General features: G+C 39.2%; 1 protein-coding gene across 9 annotated transcripts in view; it reads left to right on the forward strand.

Annotated features, from left to right (window-relative positions):
- LOC137281516 (muscleblind-like protein 1) overlaps window positions 1–20,155 on the forward strand; it is a 100,096-nt gene that overhangs the window by 38,097 nt on the left and 41,844 nt on the right. For all 9 annotated transcript variants that reach the window (XM_067812790.1, XM_067812785.1, XM_067812791.1 and 6 more), the window contains one exon: window positions 14,991–15,451. In XM_067812790.1, coding sequence (XP_067668891.1) covers window positions 15,251–15,451 — 201 coding nt within the window. In that variant the 5' untranslated portion in view covers window positions 14,991–15,250. The remainder of the gene's footprint in view (window positions 1–14,990; window positions 15,452–20,155) is intronic.

Below are 20,155 nucleotides of genomic sequence, written 5' to 3' on the forward strand. Positions count from 1 at the left end.
CTGCACCCGGCCTTTGCTTGGCCAGCCATCCGCCTGCCTGCCTGCCTGCCTGCCCGCCCACAGAAACCTTGATGGCAGAGGACAACATACCTGTGCTGACATGAGCGTTCAGTCACACATATTGCTTGTGCCTTCTCCCGTGCCATGGTTCTAACCTGTAGAAAATTTCACTCTAACAATGTCAAAAAATCATTCCTGTTTCACATGACATTACACAGCAGAATTTGGCAGATCTTTTGTTATGGAAGTCTGTTCTCAGATTATTTGATTTCCAAAGAGAAATTGTTTTCTTAAAATCTTAATTACTCAAATACTCTTTCAATAAAAACATATAATTGTTTGTGATTTATTGCAAAAGGTGCACTTGTCAACTTCAACACCAAATCACAATTTCACAGTGAAAGCATTGAAGGAAATCATTCAACATGTTATCCCTTAAAAATATCATTCAGATTATTTAAATATTTTCAACTGTTTCAACACATATGGATAAAATTGTTGTCTGTAAGAAAGTGTCATATTTTCTAATATTTTTGTAAATCATGAAAAAGTGAAAGCATTTTCCTAAATTATGTACAAATTATGTGGTGCGTAGATGAAAGATGGTTACTGGCCATCCCTGCCACATTCTAATGAAGCCTTAAGCTTGTACCTTGTACCTGAATTCACTTTTTTTTTCAAATATGACTTCACGCCTTTGAATCTTTTCCAAAACAGAAACAGTTTTTTGTGTATGAGCAATACCCTGACTCACATTATACACAGAAAATTCTTCCAAAGATGAACAATTGAGTTTAGTTATAGGATTATCTCACTTACCTCAGCCTTCAAATTTCAAACATGGGCAATAAACAACCATGTAAGACTTATGTGTATATCTGTCACACTTCACTGTGATACAGGTGAGTGTGATGTTTCTCAGGTGTAGGGAGGATGCAGTAGGTTAAGAACTATGTGAGCTGATTTAGTCACTTGCCCTGAGGACAGATTGGTAAATCATTTGCATGTTGATATTACTGCAGGATTACTTCCACAAATAGCCATTTAGAAAATTGACATATGGGATGCTGGTAAAACAAATAAGCAAATGACTGTTTTCACTTATGAAGATTAAAAGTCTAAAAGGTGAATATGTGTTTGCAGGAAAGTAGGATGGGGTGGTATGATATATGGAAAGGTTTTGCCTTTTGATACTGCTGATACACAATTACATAGAATTGTAATGGACAGGGCATATTTGACTGCTGTAATGGACCGGGCATGCTTGACTTCTGTAATGGACAGGGCAAGTTTGATTGTTGTGATGGACAGGACATGTTTGACTGCTGTGGTAGACAGGGCATGCTTGATTGCTGTAATGGGCAGGGCACAAGTGTGCAAGAGGTGCAACAACTACAAAGTCAAATCTTTCGCATAGTAACACAAGAAACAGTCTTCCTTCTCTCAATACATTTGTAATTTTCACCTCCTTTGTCCTTCTCTGCACTGACATTTTATTGGTCTGTTTTTTATCTTTGATCTAAATAAATTGTATGAGATAATTTCATGCATGAGCTGTGAAGGTTTTTGAAAACTGTTGAACTGTGTAGATGATGACATTATGGTCTTAACATTTCTGTCAGAATATCAAAGTGTTGTCTCTTGTCTGCAACGCTGGTAGTGTGTGTCACACACTTCCCTCATTTCGTTCTTACCCAATTAGTATCTCAGACATTCAGACTGCATGTTACCCTTACTAGTATCTGCAGACACCAGGACTGACTGTTACATTTACTAGTATCTGCAGACACCAGGACTGCCTGTTACCCTTACAAGTATCTGCAGACACCAGGACTGACTGTTACATTTACTAATATCTGCAGACACCAGGACTGCCTGTTACCCTTACTAATATCTGCAGACACCAGGACTGCCTGTTACCCTTACTAATATCTGCAGACACCAGGACTGATTGTTACATTTACTAATATCTGCAGACACCAGGACTGCCTGTTACCCTTACTAATATCTGCAGACACCGGGACTGCCTGTTACCCTTTCTAGTATCTGCAGACACCGGGACTGCCTGCTACCCTTACTAGTATCTGCAGAAATGGGAATGGCTGTTATGGCTGCCTGTATCTGTTGACAGCCTTACACTCAGCAGCGCTTGGCCTGTTTTGGGCTATTGAGAGAGTGTATTATTACCTATGAGGATGAACATATTGGGGTTAATATTTTTCATACCATGCCTTTTGGCAAAATATCACTTTGTGATAGTGACATGAAGTCATGAACAATGCTATGACGTCATTTTGTTTCTGTGATGTTTCTTTCTACAGCAGGTAGCCAGCCCGTGTTTGAAAGTAGATCTGGTTATATTTTCCTCATTTTGATGACTTCGAGAATAAACAGAATATTATATTCTTGCCTATGTCTTACTATGTTTATGTCTTGTGTCAACTGAATACTATTACAATACTATTTCAGTATGTACAACAATGTTGATACTGAAGTATCACTGAAGCCAAATGCATAACAGTGTGACTGTGTGAATAATGGGCAATCTGAGACATGTACATATGTCTGCAGCAGTTGCACTTCAACTGCCAGTTACCAACTGACTGTGAGACATTTGGCAAAAGCATCTCAGAGTAGACAAGTATAGCAATGTCACAGACATCTTTGCTGTTGGAACAGGAATGATCAAAATGTGCTGCTACTTTTATGCATGACTGTAATCACAGAATATCAAATTCAGCAGAACCTTGAGCTGTCAACACCATGTATATGCAAAAAATCTATTTTCTCCTCCAGGTTTTTGTGATTTGATGTATAGTGTTACATTTTTTAAGATGATGTCACATTAAAATCATATTTTAGAATTAAGGATTGCATAAATCTGGTTCAAGATTGTTCCAAGGTGGAGATGTACCTTGGATGAGGCAAGTTCCTGCAAACAAGCTGTTGCTTGTGTAGCAGGGCATGGAGTCGCAGCACAGATGACATCCTTACCTTGTCAACTTGCTGACAGGGTTAACCTCTTTGGTCATGTAGACACGGCAGCTGACTTCGGATCAGAAGGTCCGTGGTTCGAATCCCAATACAGGACACAGACATTTTGTGGCAGCGACACTGGCGTCCAACTTAGGGCTGAGCATGTTCATATCAAATTTGACACTTGGGCAAGGCAAGTACCTGCAAACAAGCTGGAGCTTGGGTGAGGCAAGTACCTGCAAACAAGCTGGAGCTTGGGTGAGGCAAGTACCTGCAAACAAGCTGGAGCTTGGGTGAGGCAAGTACCTGCAAACAAGCTGGAGCTTGGGTGAGGCAAGTACCTGCAAACAAGCTGGAGCTTGGGTGAGGCAAGTACCTGCAAACTGCTATAGCACCAACATAGCAGTTGTAGCTCAGGTAGTGGCAAGTGTCCAGTTGATTTCTTTTGTTTATCAGCTGATGACTGAGCTTGTTTTTGGCCCCTGCATGAACTCTAGATTTGGAGCATGGAAGATCTTTGAGCAAGTAACACTGAACACAAGGATATTCTTCATGAATGACAATGCTTGACCACATTGTGCATGTGAAGTAAATGATTTCTTAGGTCAAGAGGCGTAACCCCTCAAGAGTGAAGATTTCAATCCCATAGAGCATGTCTGGGACGTCATGTTCCACCCAATATGCCAGAAAGATCATCCAGTCAAAAAACTTTAAGCGCTGGAGCAAGCCCTCAATCAAGAAAGGAACAAAATACTTCAACGTCAAATTTAATTACTGATACAGTCAATGAGGAGGAGGGTCAGTGATATAATTGTAGTAGTCAGTGGTTATACTAGATATTGACAATGTGCTTGGTTATCAATACTTCAGTGATTTCGTAGAGGAAGTCTTTCATTAATTTTTCTTAAATTTCAAATTCAAATAATTCATTGAAAGTCAGTATATCTATATAATAAGTTAAATTGAAATTTGGGTAAATTCCTTTGCTATGAAAAGTATGGCGTATTGTGATACTGCCCTGTCGAAATTATGATGAATTCTTCATGAAGAAATCATGAAGTGTTCATGAAGTGTGTTTCAGGATGAGTTCATGAAATTCTGCCCATGAAGAGTTCATGAACAGTTCGTGAAGTATTTATGAAGTAAAATTCTCACTTAATGTTCACAAATTTTTTATTAACTCTTCATGATTGCTGACATCATAATTGTATTTATGAAGAGTTCGTGAACTCTTCACAAACAAATCATAGATTGATCACCAGAAATCTCAAAATTTAAAATGTACATTGAAATTTTCAGTTTGACATAAAAATGAACAAGACTGTTAAGTGATGATAAAAACTCCAACTTCTTCAATATATTTTATTCGTATAGATCCCAGGCGGTGACTAGGAAACTTGGCCAAGGAGTCTTTTCAGTCTCTCAACTGACTGTTTCAATGATGAAATGCTGTAGCACCTAAGACAAAACATTGACCAGTTATGTTCAAACCTAACTTGAAAACAGTTACAGGTAGCGAAATAAATGAGTGAGTGAGTGAGTTAAAATTTGAAGTCACATTATTTCAGCCATATCATGACTTGGAGACAATGGCGACAATGACAACAGGTCTGACTGCTCCTGCATCAGCAGCTTGTGATATTCTCTGCAGCATGAGCATTAGTAGTGAGAAGCAGTTCATTGTTTGAACTCAGGATATATGTTTAATTATAAATCCCAAAACACTACTAGTGAGTGAAAGTCAAAGAACTGTTCATGTGTATTAAAAACATATACATATATACATGTATCAGAGTTTACAATTCAACTTAATGAGAATGCAAGCATGCATCTAAAACATTTAGATGAATCATGAAAGAAGCGAAAACTATGACAAGTCCATTTTTATCACAATATCCCTTTGCATTTTTCTCCCTTTCAGTTTTACATAATCGGAAACTTACCATAAAAAGAATTCATAAATAATATGTAAGGTGACTTCTTTCCTGATATCAGTGGCTTTCTGCTGGTAACATTACTCAACAGTGGAAAATACCTTGTTTTTGAAACTGGCATGGCGATTCACTTGATGGCGGGTATCATTCATAATATCGGAACATCAACAATACCACTGTGCCTTTGCCCAGAGTGCAATGTATATTCACAGTTGTAAGAAATGATTTTATTGGATAAAGACTGGTTTCTAATGAAGCTTTATCTGCTATAACGATCGTCATTAGTCAAAATTAGACACATGACCCAAAGCTGCCAATCATATTACAGTAATGTATATCATCCTCGTAAATGATAAGACATAGATTGAGATGAAAGATCCCCACGTATGCGTAAATTGTGAAACTTATTGGACGTATTAGTCAGCATGTATTTTAACATTAAACATCATGTCCGAGATTGAAGATTGACTTACTAAAACATAGAAATGTGCTATTTCAATTCGAATGTAGGAATTCAAAAGCAGATTTTAGTCAAATATTAATTGAAATGCAATACTCAAAGTAACACAGTTAGATCGTTTGAAAATGACTAATGTGAATGAACTGATAAGTTATCACAGACACAGCATCAATGTCAAAGCCAGTCTTATGTCACACCCTCTACGAACATATCGAGCCGTCGCAATAGATGAAATCTGTCTGTGTTTTGCTGAATGAAAGTCGTATTCAAATTATTGCCTGTATGTGATTTCACGCTGAAATACCTAGATATACTAGTAACTTATTTGGTATATTTGCCCATTGGTGACTTGCCAACTGACATTTCTAAAATGACAAGGTAGCCACCATGTTGGGTAAGGGAACTGTATGAAGAAGACTTTCCTGATTGGCTACTGTAACTATCTAACCCCATAAGTGTCAGTGTCAGCAAGGAAGTATATTATCGCAATGTCAACAATTCTTGGGTGGATATATTTTCACACCATGTACATAGTTGTTGTGATAACAAGCTCAGATATAGGATATAGTAAAATGACATGATGTAATTGTGATTAAAACAATTGAATTTTTTATGTTTAGTAAGTACTGATAAAATACAAAATTGTTGGTCTGATTAACGGGGGCTCCACTTCAGTTTATCACACTTACAGTTATTCATAAACTCTTCATGAAGATTTATTCATACATTTTCATTGAAATTGGAGTTCACAAACTACTCGTACAGTAGTTGTTGTCTCCCCCGCATGTAATGCGGAGGGATATAGTCGATGCCTTGTCTGTCCGTCCGTCCGCAGTCATTTTTTTTCCAGAGCATAACTCAAAAACCATTCAATATTCTTAGACCTAAATTGATAGATATAATAATCTGAGCCCATGGTTGTGCCTTTTGCTATTTACAGATTTTTGGCATTTATATTTTTTTTGTTTTTCCATGGAACGTTTTGGTCTTAGTCTAATGGTGGGGTGGGCGTCATTGCCAGATCAGAACTCAAAAACGTTCAGTATTTTTCTGCAAAGCTTTGTAGATATACCAATCAGAACTTAAAGTGATGCCTATTGCTATTTACAGTTTTTTGTGATTTATTATTTTTTCAGTTTCCATGGAAATGTTTCGGACTTTGTCTCAAAATGGAAGGATGGGCTTCGTTTACGGAGCAGAACTCAAAAACCGTTCAACATTTTTAGACCTAAATTGATAGATATAATAATCTGAGCCTATGGTTGTCCCTTTTGCTATTTACAGTTTTTTGTGATTTATTATTTTTTCGGTTTCCATGGAAACGTTTCGGACTTTGTCTCAAAATGGAGGGATGGGCTTGCTTTCCAGAGGAGAACTCAAAAACCATTCAGTATTTTTTTGCAAAACTTGGTAGATATATCAATTTGAAGCTATAGCCGGACCTTTTCATATTTACAGGTTTTTGTGATTTATTATTTTCTTGGTCTCCATGGAAACGTTTTGTACTTAATCTCAAAAGTGAGAGGTGTGTTTCATTTCTGGAGCAGAACTCTAAAATTTCTTAATATCTGTCAGTAAAACTTGGTAGATATGTGTGGCAGACCCCAGAGTGGTGCCTTTTGCTATTTACAGGTTTTTGTGATTTATCATTTTCTTGGTTTCCATGGAAATGTTTTTGACTTAGTCTCAAAATTGGGAGGTGTGTTTTGTTTCTGGAGCAGAACTCAAAAACTTCTTAATATCTGACAGTAAAACTTGGCAGATATGTGTGGCAGATCCCAAAGTGGTGCCTTTTGGTTTTTGAAGGTTTTTCTGATTTATCATTTTCTTGGTTTCCATGGAAACGTTTCGGACTTAGTCTCAAAATGAAGGGATGGGCTTCATTCCCAGAGCACAACTCTAAAACCATTTCATATCGTTCAACAGATCTTGGCAGATGTATCTGCTGATTACAGATATATGGCATATATAATTTTCATGAATTCCATGGAAACAATTCAAACTTGGTCTAAAAAACAATGAGTAATTGTCAGATGATTTGTCCTTTCAAACAGGTTGGGGCTGGGGGAATATGTCATCTTATCATGACTCATGTTTGTGAAGAGTCTGTGTGTGAATTTAGATCATGAACTTGCTTCTTCACCACTTGATGAACTTTTGGTGAAGACTTCATGACGCTTCATGATTAGTTCATGAAGTGTTCATGAACACCAAATACACTGGTGTGTGTGTGTGTGTGTGTGTGTGTGTGTGGGTGGGTGGGTGGGTGGGTGGGAAGGGGAGGGGGGCGGTATGCACAAGTCAGTCATACCATGGGTGAAGCAAGCACCCACAAAACACCAGCAGTTGCATCTAGAGTGACAAAGCTGAGATGCCTTGGGCTGCAACATACTGCAGACCTTATTATGATAAGTTGTGGTATCTATAGCAGCTGTTGTGCCCCAATAACCAGGTTGCGAGCCAGCTACAGAAGGAAGGGAGGTCATCGACTCTAGAAATCTGCGTGTTGGTGCCGCTGTTGCAGAGCATTCACTATTGTCTTGTGACAGATGGACGATGTTTGAATTTCCAATATCCTTGGCTTGCATTATGCAGGTACCTTGAGGATACATTTATGACTGGTTTGCAGACAGAATTTCTTACATGGTTGTTGGAGTCATTCCCTGGGGATGAAAAAACAGCACTATCAATTATTTTTCGACTTGGTGGAAAGCCAGCGAATTGATTTTGTCTCCTGGATGTCACTTCACTTTGACAGTATTCCGTGCAACTTGTAAATAGAAAGGACATCAAGAAATTTAAACCCTGTGAGATGAGGAGAGGAGAAAAATAGCCATGCAGTTGACTGTTGAAGACCCTTTTTACACAGATGAGAAACTAGTCAAGTACATGATTAATTAGATTGAACTTAACTTTCCAGCCATTCATTATGTCAGATACCAGTCTTATAGCCTGAGGATAGCTGAGCATCAACTTATATGGATTGGTTGCTTACATGATATAGATACCGGAAATTTAAGTGATGAATATTTTCTTGATGAATATGTACTAGAAAATGGTCTGTCTCTCATAATTGTACATATGAATACCACCCAAATATGTGTTGGTTATATCTCCCAACAGGATACATAAGCTAGATCATATGATCTGGTTGCATCTTTCAGACATCTTGCTGGTCTGGGTGTGATTTGATGTACCAAACATCTTGCTTGTATGGGTATGATCTGGTTGTATCTGTCACATGTGATGTCAAGAGTACAATTCAGACACACAAAAAAAATTCCTTATTCTATTTCCTCTGTCATCATTAGAATTTAGAATTAGAATTGCAAGAAATAAACTGTTAGAGCTGTATTGTAGGCCTCATGAACTGCTGTTGATTATGTAATAATGCCTGTCTGAAGATGTATTTTGCATTTCTTTGTATATAGTCAAGTAATTTTTATTCAGCTTCAGTTGTTCAGCAACTAAGTTCATGCTCTACTAAAGGCCTTTTTTAATGTATTTTTATGAAAGTGTCATTAAGGAATAATAGTATCGTGGCATTTTTATGTAAGAAAGTAATGTCTTTGTTTTGTGTGCAGATTGTTTTGCTGTGACACTTACAGTTGATTTGTTACAGATTCTTACACAGTGTCATTAGAACAGTACTGTACATCAGTTCCAGGTGTGCAGTGATAAAACAGGGTTTAACCAGAAGTTCATCACCAGTGATAGAAACTAACTAATGTTCCAGTTATCACTTTTTATGTAGGACAGTAAAGGATCACAGTTACACCAGCAAATTAAAAGAGTGCACTGGCAAAAACCTGAAAGTATTTAATATTTGATATGTTAGTTTTTGTTATCTGATGAGAGTAAGTCTCACAGGTAATTGTGTCATGATGAGTTGCGTGAGACTCATTATTACTGTCTGAGAATGTAATACAATGATGCCAAGCAGAACTGTTTTTAGCATCAACATGAGACATTTAGTCTGACAGCTTCAATCCTCATGCTTCTAGGATTTGGGAAATTCCACTTTTCATTACACTATTTTTTCTGTGTGTGTGACATTAGTCAGGAAGCACAGTGTCAGCCATTATGTTGATGTATATATCTCTCCTAGATTTCTCATAGGAGACCTAAAATTACAGATGTTGTCAAGACTACAGAATATTCATATATTATGAAACCTGCACTGTACTCTATTGTATGGAAGTTTTAGAAGATAGGGTTTGCTGCCTGCTTGTTAACTGGGAGTGTCAGTATTCTGGTGGTAGTCTCACTTCACTGGTGTCCATTATTTGTATGGCCCAATTCAGGAGACATAGAAAACATGTATGGTCCTTTAGATGTGCTCATGTAGGGGCACAAAGGACAGTCCGTGTTGGGTACAGAGAAACCATGTAGGGACTGTGTAGAGTCGGATACAAGGGACCATGCAGAGGCACGTAGAGGGGACTATGTAAGTGTGGATAGAGGGGACCATGTAGCGTCAGATAGAGGGGACCATGTCGAGTCAGACTGAGGAGACCATGTTGAGTGAGAGGGGACCATGTAGAGTCAGATAGAGGGAACCATGTAGAGTCAGATAGAGGGGACCATGTAGAGTCAGATAGAGGGAACCATGTAGAGTCAGATAGAGGGAACCATGTAAAGTCAGATAGAGGGGAAAATGTAGAGTCAGAGAGAGGGGACCATGTAGAGGAAAATAGATGGGACCATGTAAGTGCAGATGGAGGGGACCATGTCGAGACAAATAGAGGTGATCATGTATAGGCAAGGAGAGGGGACCTTGTAGGTGCTGCTAGAGGCCACCGTGTAGAGGCAGATAGAGGGGACCATGTAGAGTCAGATGCAAGGGACCATGTACAGGACTGTTCATGTTGTGCTGTAAAGTCAGAAGACTGTTAATGTTTTATTTTGCAGAATCATATACTGTCATCATGCATTAAACAAGTAATTTACTGTTTGGTGTTTGCAGATCTGCTACATACCTGATTTATTTTGATTGGAAATGTGTGTCTCCAATGATTAAACACTGACAGACTTGAATTTGTTGAATTTCATGGAGCATTCAAAGAGCACTAGTTCTCAAAATACTACATCTTCTTATGGTCCTGAGGGAGGTCGTTACAGTAGTGTTGTGTTGTAATTATGCAGATAGCAGCAAATATTTCAAAGGTTTTCCCGTAAGCCAGAATAATTGATTTATTGTTATGTAAGTCAATAACATGGGTAAAATTCACAGGGGAAAATTTGAATACATTTTCAGTTTAAATGCCTGTAACAGTTATCATAGCAAACACTTGACAAAATTTGATAACATCTGATATTTAATTTCCACTGAACTAGATATATATTGATTAGTTTGTAGTACATAACAACAAACTTACTACCCTGAAGATGAGTCTTCCATTCATCCTGTATGCAGCTCGAGTAGGTCAGTATTCAGGCTGAAGCATCTAAGTATAGCCAGTGGCCTGGATGATCAGCCACACAGAAACGTGTTACCTGTACCAATAACTGGCAATCAAAGCTTCACGCAGCACATTGTGAGTAGTTGGCAAACCCGCCAGCAGGTCATTTAATACATTGTACTGAGGAGCTATTTCAAATTATTTAACAATCTGTAACCCAACAGCATTAGGCTTGTACTGATCTCCCTTTAATGGGCTTGTGGTTGTTTGCTACACACCTAGCGGGCTCTTGTGTCATTGCTACAGTCGCTAAAAACAGATTGCAACAGATAAAGGAAGTACGTTTTGGCGGGAGTGTGCTCACAAAGCACTCTGGGATAGCTTCTTAGTGATAAAGAATTGAACAGAAGCACATGCTTAGGGAATGGACAGAAGACGCTATGAATTGGAACGAAAGAAGGGTGAGTAAATTTGTAGAATGTGTGACTTGAAGTCAGCATGTTCAGATGATATGGTCTGCTGTCAGTCCCGAACCAGTGTTTACTGAAGACTGTGTTTTCCAGCTTTGCTGGCTGGTAAAACTAGGGGGTTAGTTTGTCACACATATCATGTTGCGTGGTCCTTCTGCCAGAGTGTTCATGTATGTGCACGGTTACATGGTGGCGTGCATATATGTCATCACAGTTGGGTGAGGCAGAGAGAGATTCACAGGTAAGAGTGTATCCCACCCCACTCATCATGACACAGCTCAGATGCTAGTGTAGTTTCACATGCTGGACAGTACATTTACCTGTTTGTATTTGCTTTTTTGAACAATAAATGGCACACTTTAGGAATATGTATATGTAGATTTTCACAACTTTTAAACTGCAGTGGTTCAACATTCCTTCTGCTTGTTTCTGTATGATGGACAGTCTGTGAGGTTGTACTTCCTGGTGTTGGGACATGGGTCAAAGTAGATTGCTGTGTGTCGCTGTTATCAGCAAACCAGGACACACAGTTGGGCTGAGTATAGAATGACTTAGGATTTAGGTTCACGAGTTCACAGTGTTTTAGGATTATGCATGGCTGCTCAAGTGAATACATTGAATTGTTCCATCATGTACAGCCCTCTTGGGCAGTAAGAAAGGTGACTGAAAGAGATACTTGCATCTAGATGCATGATTGAAATTCAGTTTTTCTGAAGTGAATGTAGAATATATAATAAAATGTATGAAACAGGTACAGACTGGATGCAGTACAAATATCACTTGGTTCTTTGAGGAATATTACATATTTTTCTTAATTCTAATAGTAGCAGATGACATGTGATTTGTAGTATGTTTGTACCTGTGAGATGTCTTCTGTAGTATTTATTATGTTGGTTACCTTGTCATGTTCTAGTTGGTGTATCAGGCAACAATGAAAGTTCTGAAATCTTTATTTTGAGTGGTCACTAGGATAGTGTATGTCCACATTTTCTCATGGGAGTGTGCTGAAGTTGATCATTGTTCAAATACTCCAAACCTTGACAATGAGAGCTGGCCCGCACAGTTTACCAGGAGGGAGAGAGTGAGGTCACGTGATGTAGGCTTGTCTGGTCAGCTTGACATTTATACACAGATCTGCTTAGCATTCATCTCAGACCAATTGTACATTATCATACTGTCTCATCGAGTCTTAATGTTTCTTCACTTCATATATTGGTAGCAGGAATATTTCTGTACCTCGTGTCTTTGATTGGGTGGTTGAAGCTTATTTTATTTTATTTTTTGTTTTTGTTGTTGTTCTGTATGAATCAGTAGATGGTGTACAAAATAAGGATGGTTTCAGTCAGACAGTTATTTTAATTTTGTACACTTTCTTATCAGCCAGTATTTTCACCTTGTGTATATACATTCTCTTAACATTAATAAAAGATTAATATATGATGACATTATACAAGTACTTGCTGTTGGATGTGTGTGATTTGAGAAGTTGATGCCAGCCTAGAGCAGGGTGTTTTGTTTTGCTGGCATTCCTCATTCACTGGGTGGGGAGGAAAAACACATTTTACCATATGTGGCATGGCCGGAATTCACAGGCAGTTAGTCAGGCCTCCCATCAATGCAGACAACAGATGACACATTGGATCGGGGCACTACTCCTTTGTCCCCGGCTGTGATCTGCCAAAAGTACATAAATCCAAGCATGGCCCTCAGCAGCCATGTGTGCCCAAGGTACACGGGTCCAGGCATGGTTCCCAGCAGCCATGTGCCCAAGGTCCATGGGTCCAGGCATGGTTCCCAGCAGCAATGTGCCCAAGGTCCATGGGTCCAGGCATGGTTCCCAGCAGCAATGTGCCCAAGGTACATGGGTCCAGGCATGGTTCCCAGCAGCAATGTGCCCAAGGTCCATGGGTCCAGGCATGGTTCCCAGCAGCAATGTGCCCAAGGTCCATGGATCCAGGCATGGTTCCCAGCAGCAATGTGCCCAAGGTACATGGATCCAGGCATGGTTCCCAGCAGCAATGTGCCCAAGGTACATGGATCCAGGCATGGTTCCCAGCAGCAATGTGCCCAAGGTCCATGGATCCATTCATTTTCTGTATAAAATATGTAGAGTTACTATCATATTTTTAAATGTAGTTTACAAATCATTCTAATACTCAATTGTTCTTTTCTGCCTTCAACATAGAGAAAATATGTTAATATACTGTCATATTGTGCATGTCCTGTCCTGGCACGGCACTGCCCACCAACCACAGAGCAGCAGATCTGTGGTAGCTGGCAATCATCTCCCCGCTCCTCCTCCCCAGGGATACCCAGCATTGTTCTCCATTTGTCTGTGCCACTGACCTAGATTAGGGCCACAGCTGCTTTAGGTGTGCCAGGTCATGGCCTGGCAGCCTCTGGGTCAGCTAGGGTCACTGGTTAGACAGGAGAACAAGACATACACACCCTGTGCCCACTGTGTATGTGTTCCTGTGTGAGTTTTCACCCCATGTGTCTCATCACTCCTCCACTTAATAGTCCCTGTCTCTTGTTCTTAGTCTGATATGCCACTGATTTACATGAAATATAATTAGTTTCAATAATTAGTTTAATGTTGGTGTTATTAGATCAAAGGATTGCTACATGTTATATAGCAGGTGGATTAAGCTGATTTGACCGTCATGTGACAGATGCCAGGAGATGCGTTGAAAGGCAGAAACCTGACTTCTTCACTTTTATCATTTAAAATGTCTGTTGTATGTCAGGATTTAAGACTATTAGGATGAGCATCACATGCAGTTATGTGGCATATTCAAATAGATTTCTTAATCTAATTAACTGCTGAGTGTCACACAGCAGAGACAGCATTACAAATCATGCAAAATGAAAACTTCCTGAAGAACATGTGTTGTTTCTCAAAGATGTTCAGCACTCTTGCCTGTATATGAATCATAGGGAATCATCAACTTAGAAATGACACTTTTAAATATGATGTGACATGGTGATATGGCTGGTATGAGTGGTGCAGTTTCTTGTGTAGGTGATGAGCTGGAGTCTGTCAGGACTAGTCTAGCTGGCTTTAAGTGGAGAGCTGATTCTTAAGTGGGAGGAGGGAGATGGAATGTTAATGGCTTTTAGAAATGATGAAAATCCTTGTAATCAGCTACTGCAGCTGGCCAAGAGATCTTGTGTTGATAGACAGGGAGGCTGTTTCTGTAGTCCAGCATGAGTGAGTGTAGCTGGCTCTCTCCATGTCACTTGTCATTCAGTTCTTCCATGTCTGGCAGCCTTCACTATGCATGTAATGATTTCTATATAATATGTACCTGAAAATAACATTCGTGTACACTATGTCTTTTAGAGATTTTGCCACCATTATGTCGTATTTTCGCATAATAAATGATAATTCTATATCGTTTTCATACATGAGCATACATGTTGGGCTTTCGTCAATTTCAACTACAGATTTGTCAGTATATAAACCTTGAGCCCCACTCCTTCCTGGTGATAATAGATATTACATCCGGAAACTAGGGTCGGGTTCTTGTCAGTTATGTTTTATCAACTGTTGTGAAACAAGGAAGTTGATACATTGGCTGGTGTGGACAGGATGATATTGGACTGACATTATGTGTCTTTATTCGGTAGTACTGTTTGGACAGGAAGTTTGTTTTATTCATTATAATTTTCCAAATATTGTAATAGCGAGTGTTATTTAGTTTGTCTTATTTGAATGTGTTTTGAAGGTGCCTCTTGTCTGTTTCAGATACTTGATACTGGAGAAAGCTAACACCCTCCTCCCCTAGTGCGAGACAGCAGCAGTCCAGTGTCCTACAGAGTGCTATATTCACTTACAGATCAAGGCAAAGTGGCTTCTACACCAGGACTCAACTATCCTCATATGACCTCTACCATCTGTGTCCTACTACCTACACATTTAGTTGGTCTCTTATGGTGACTCTTGTTTGAGTACTTAGTGTTAAAACCCATTGTCTTTCATATCTTGCCCAGCGAGCAACTCTTGGTATGGCCATGGTGAATCCTATGCTGAATCTAGCCATTCCTAACCCCAATGTTAAGGACTCAAGATGGCTTACACTGGAAGTTTGCCGTGAGTTCCAACGGAACAAATGCACACGCACGGAGAATGAATGCAAATTTGCTCATCCACCTCCACATGTGGAAGTACAGAATGGGCGGGTGATAGCCTGCTTTGATTCCATAAAGGTAAGTTCAGTGTTGTTTGAGGTACTGAATGTTCACACAAACTTCTTGTTAAGCAAACTTCACTGCAACCATCACTAGCAGCAATGGTCTACTGTAATCAGTTCTTGGATAGTTACCAGAATATTCTAAATACTGGAAATTGAATATCAGTGAGTAGCATGTCATAATATCTGTGTGCTATTGATATTGTTTTGTCTAGATTCTGGATACTTTTTATGGTCAGTGTGGTAGTAGTAGAACACAAATGCTGAGGTTCAGTCTTTTTAAGTCTCTCAAAGTAGTTTTCTCTCCCTCCTGTAGACATCAACTCCTGTCATAAAAATGGTTTACCTTGTATTCATGAGCTCTACTTCCCATATTATTGTGACACAGTATGACTAAAACTTTTGTATGTCTTGTGTGGGACAGTGTTGTGCCTCTTGTCCCTGCTGTTGTTCAGTGTTTTTCATATTGTCTGGATATATGTTAAAAGTAGGGTGTGCATGCACTACAGTCTGTGGTATTGTCCACTTTTAGAATGTTTGGATCTCAGATATTGTTCAGATATGCTGGATTCCAGGTGTTGAGTGTTTCTTGTGATAAAGTGCTTCTAGGTAGTAAATCCTTGCGTGTGTTGGTGCCCCCCCTATGTGCCCTAGTGATGCCATCTGTACCATACACTGCTTTTGCATTCAACTCATGATATAACTCCAAGTAGAAATCTTTTATATGAGTTCAGCATACTGACTGACCAGGAACATTAGACCTTTAAGAATCAGAGTCTATTTTTCACTCAGGCTTTCAGTTTTACCACACCCATGAAGGTTTGCCATGAACATTCTACTAGTTTGATAACATTGATTACAGGGTGCTTTTTATCATTTCTAATTTAAAAGAAAGCTTGTGATGCAGCATCATGTCCACTGTGAGCTGGAGTGCCCCACTCCTGCATCAGCCTCTCTCACTGCACCTGCTTTTTCATCAGCTCCTAACACTTCTTTCACCAGAAGGGCTTCAAGATGATGATGGACAAACTGAAAAATTGAATGTTGGCTGAGGAGGGTTCTACCAGATATAATTTGCATATTTATTGTCGACCACAAAGACAGAAGGTCAGCTGTCAGATTCTATGACCCAAGACAATTGATTGTTATTCTCTGAGGGAAAGCTCTCATCAATATAGACGATGCAAGGGCATATATAAGATTTCAAATGTATTTCATGACTGTAAATAGCATTTAATTGTTGTAGAAGCAATATTTGTCTCACATTGTGCTGGATTTGTAATTCTTTTCATACATCCATGATGTATGATGTTTGTGTTGTGATATTGTTGTGCTAAAGTGCAAAAAGTCATGGTAGCTTCCTGTATGTAACCGGTGAATATTCTATGATTTAGAAATTTGTTTTTGACATTGCATTGTATGGATGCAGATACTTTTAATATGACATGTCAGATTGACATCCAAGCTATCTGGTCAGAACTCAGTGTTACAGAACTGGTGTTTTTTATGTCATATACATGCTACAAAATGTTCAGTGGAACCTTACATAACTTTCACTCATGTGAAAAAGTGTTTCTTTAAAGACAGAGATATGCTTCTAGTGCTGCAAGTAATTAGCACCAGCATGTGATGTTCTTACCACACTTAGCCGATATGTAAGTGACAGTAATCCATGAACGGCACCTACAAGTGTACCTTGTACCTACAAGTATTACATGGATAGTGTTTAAACCATGCTGTCTGTGTAAAATTGGACATGACAGTACAACAGTTTTCACACTGGTGCTGCTGGGCTGAACATGCAAGGACAAACATAATGTGGTCCCCTTGAGTCAATATTGGTCCAGGCTATGAGGTCCACAAACCTGGCACACACATCAACACTCACAGGAAGACACACAGACAACCCAGAGGATTCTGCAGCAGCGGGATAAACACTACTCAAACTTTAATTGGAAAACAGAAATGTTGGAACTTCAGGTTCCTTTAAACTCACAAGAGAATAATTTTGGATGCATGAGAATATTTCCATTCCAAATGTTGTCCATGTCGGCTTTTGGTGTGGTAGAACTAGGTGGGTAGTGAGTAGGGTTGGATTTACTTGTTAGATATTATCTTTCATTTTTAGGTTCTGTATTTTCTTAGTAACAAACAGAAAGACTTATTTTATCTTGGAAATTGTATATTATATGTTATATACAAGGTTAGATTATTTCAATTACATATTTTATGTGAAGCATTTAGGAGGATTTGGAGTTATCCAGGAGCAACAGGATACAGGCGGTGACTGGTAGGGTGTTATAATCATTGCCATGTGTGGACTGTTGATGGCACAGCAAGGGGAGGTGAAGGCACAGTTGAGAGCAGGAGAAGGGGGAGGGGTTGTTAAGAAAAGGCACAGATAGGGTAGAAATGCCATGATTCAGAACATTTGTATGCTAGGAATTAGTTGAAAATCAAAGAAAGTGTCAGATATAACATAAGTAGTACCAGATTATACTGCCATTTTATTTAGCAAAGCATCAAGTCATCTCCATCTCAGAGAAACCACATGAAATATACTTGCCAAAATTCCATGCATGGGCTTGGCACTTTCAACATTTGTGAGTGTAACCCACACCACAAGAGCTGTTCCCTGCAGTTGTACAATGGCTGGGTCTTTGGTACAGAGAAATAAATACGTTTGTTCTTTGTGCAAAATACAGGGCTGTATTGACACAGTGCTGTGTGTGGATAGGTGTTGGTTATCAGTTTCATCTATCACTGTTCCAATGAGATGTAGTAGCAGACAGACATGGTGTACATCACATCCAGGCAAGCTGGCCATATTGCTAGCTAGACACAAGCTTTTTAGCTCAGGGATATTCAGACTATATCTCATCAAGTCTATTTCACATCAAGCCTACAACATTCAAGCCGCAAGATATTTATTGTGTAAACAGAGCAAGCAGTGACAGAATTCTATAAACTATGTAAACATATACATGATAATTCAGGATAACAATACATACTTTGTGATGACCTAGGATTACCTAAAGATATTGTAGATTTATATCACATCTAACTACACTGGACATAAGACTACCTAGCCTGCATGATATCTTATCCATATCTTATCTAATGACACTCAGCAGCCAGCCAGTGAGACAGTACCTGTGTAGCAGCACATGTAGTCTTATCTGCCATCTAGTCACACTTATCATGAAGCTTATGAGACACCAATTGTTGAGTAGACATACATTTAGCCAGTATATAATGTGTGTGTTAGTGTGCAACTTGTGTACTATGTGTCCAGTATTTGCTCTGTAAGCAGTGTCTGGCATGGCTGGAGGGAAGGAGAGAGGATGTCTGCAGGCGATGGCATGCACACACTCGTGTGGCCAGCACCAGTAGTACTGCCCCTCCTCTCTCAAACACACTATTTCAATATTGACCCAGCTTCAGCATGCCATTAGACACTTGTCATGCATCTTAATCTATTTAAATCTGGGTCTGTATTCACACTATAAGAAGTAGTCATTATTGGGCTCTGTGTGATGGCACCTGTAGTAGGAACTACTCAGTATATCTATTTGTTCCTGTTATATGCATTCCGCCTGCCTCTCTGAGCCATGAATCAGTCATGAATGGGGGGTAAGAACTGGACAGCAAAACATCATAAAGTCCATTGAATGTGGGGTAGCAACTGGACAACAAAACATACAGTCCACTGAACGTGGGGTAACAACTGGACAACAAAACATTATACAGTCCATTGAATGTGGGGTAACAACTGGACAACAAAATATCAAAGGGAGGGAGGTAGAACAGGTCAGTTTTTTACCAGATTGACTTCCACTAGCAGTCAGACTAGCATGAGATACCATGTTTCCTTGTACTCCATGGTCCTCTGTCAGTCATAATGGTGGACTATGGTGTGTCCTAGAGTACCTGCCCTAAACATACACACAAGCAAGTGTATGTTCTCTGTAGCATTATATGTAATATAATGTATGTTCTCTATAACGTTATATGTGATATAATGTATGTTCTCTATAACACTATATGTGATACAGTGTATGTTCTCTATGGCATTACAGGTGAAATAGTTTACTTTGGAAAAGCAACATAACAAGGTTATGTCATAGTATACGGGAAGGGCAAAAGGAAACATGTTTCTATAATGTGACCTTAGTAGTTAATCTCTGTAAGCTGACAGTTCAATGAGAAAGGATTCTTAAAATATTTCCCAATTGGATGCTTGTTTTTTCACACTTGACATATTTCTTTTCATTCAGTCTAACTCAGAGGATGGCCTGTGAGAAAACATTGTTTCATGTGGAGGAATACAAACTTTGTGTGTGGTATGATGCCAGGATTGTATCCATCACAGATTTGAGGCATTACTCTTGCATGTCTGATCACATTGGTCATAGGTGATATTATTCCACTGCTTCAATTGTCAGGCTGTTGTATATACTGACCCATAGTACCATCAGCCGAGATGTACGTCAGGTTGTTATTTGTATAGGAGAAAACACACCTCCGAGGTTTTGGTAGACAATGTTAAACAAGAGGGGGAGGGAAATCCTGAGACATTTCCTGACCCCAGTGGTTTTACATTGTCTAACAAAACTGGTGAGAAGTGTTTTCTCTAACATGTGTGCCATCAGTGAAGGATAATTACAATGTAGATGATCATTTAATGAAGCTACATAACAAAAACAGAAACACGCATAAA

Source organism: Haliotis asinina, chromosome 4 (genome assembly GCF_037392515.1).
Source record: "Haliotis asinina isolate JCU_RB_2024 chromosome 4, JCU_Hal_asi_v2, whole genome shotgun sequence".
In the NCBI taxonomy this organism is placed as follows: Eukaryota; Metazoa; Mollusca; class Gastropoda; order Lepetellida; family Haliotidae; genus Haliotis; species Haliotis asinina.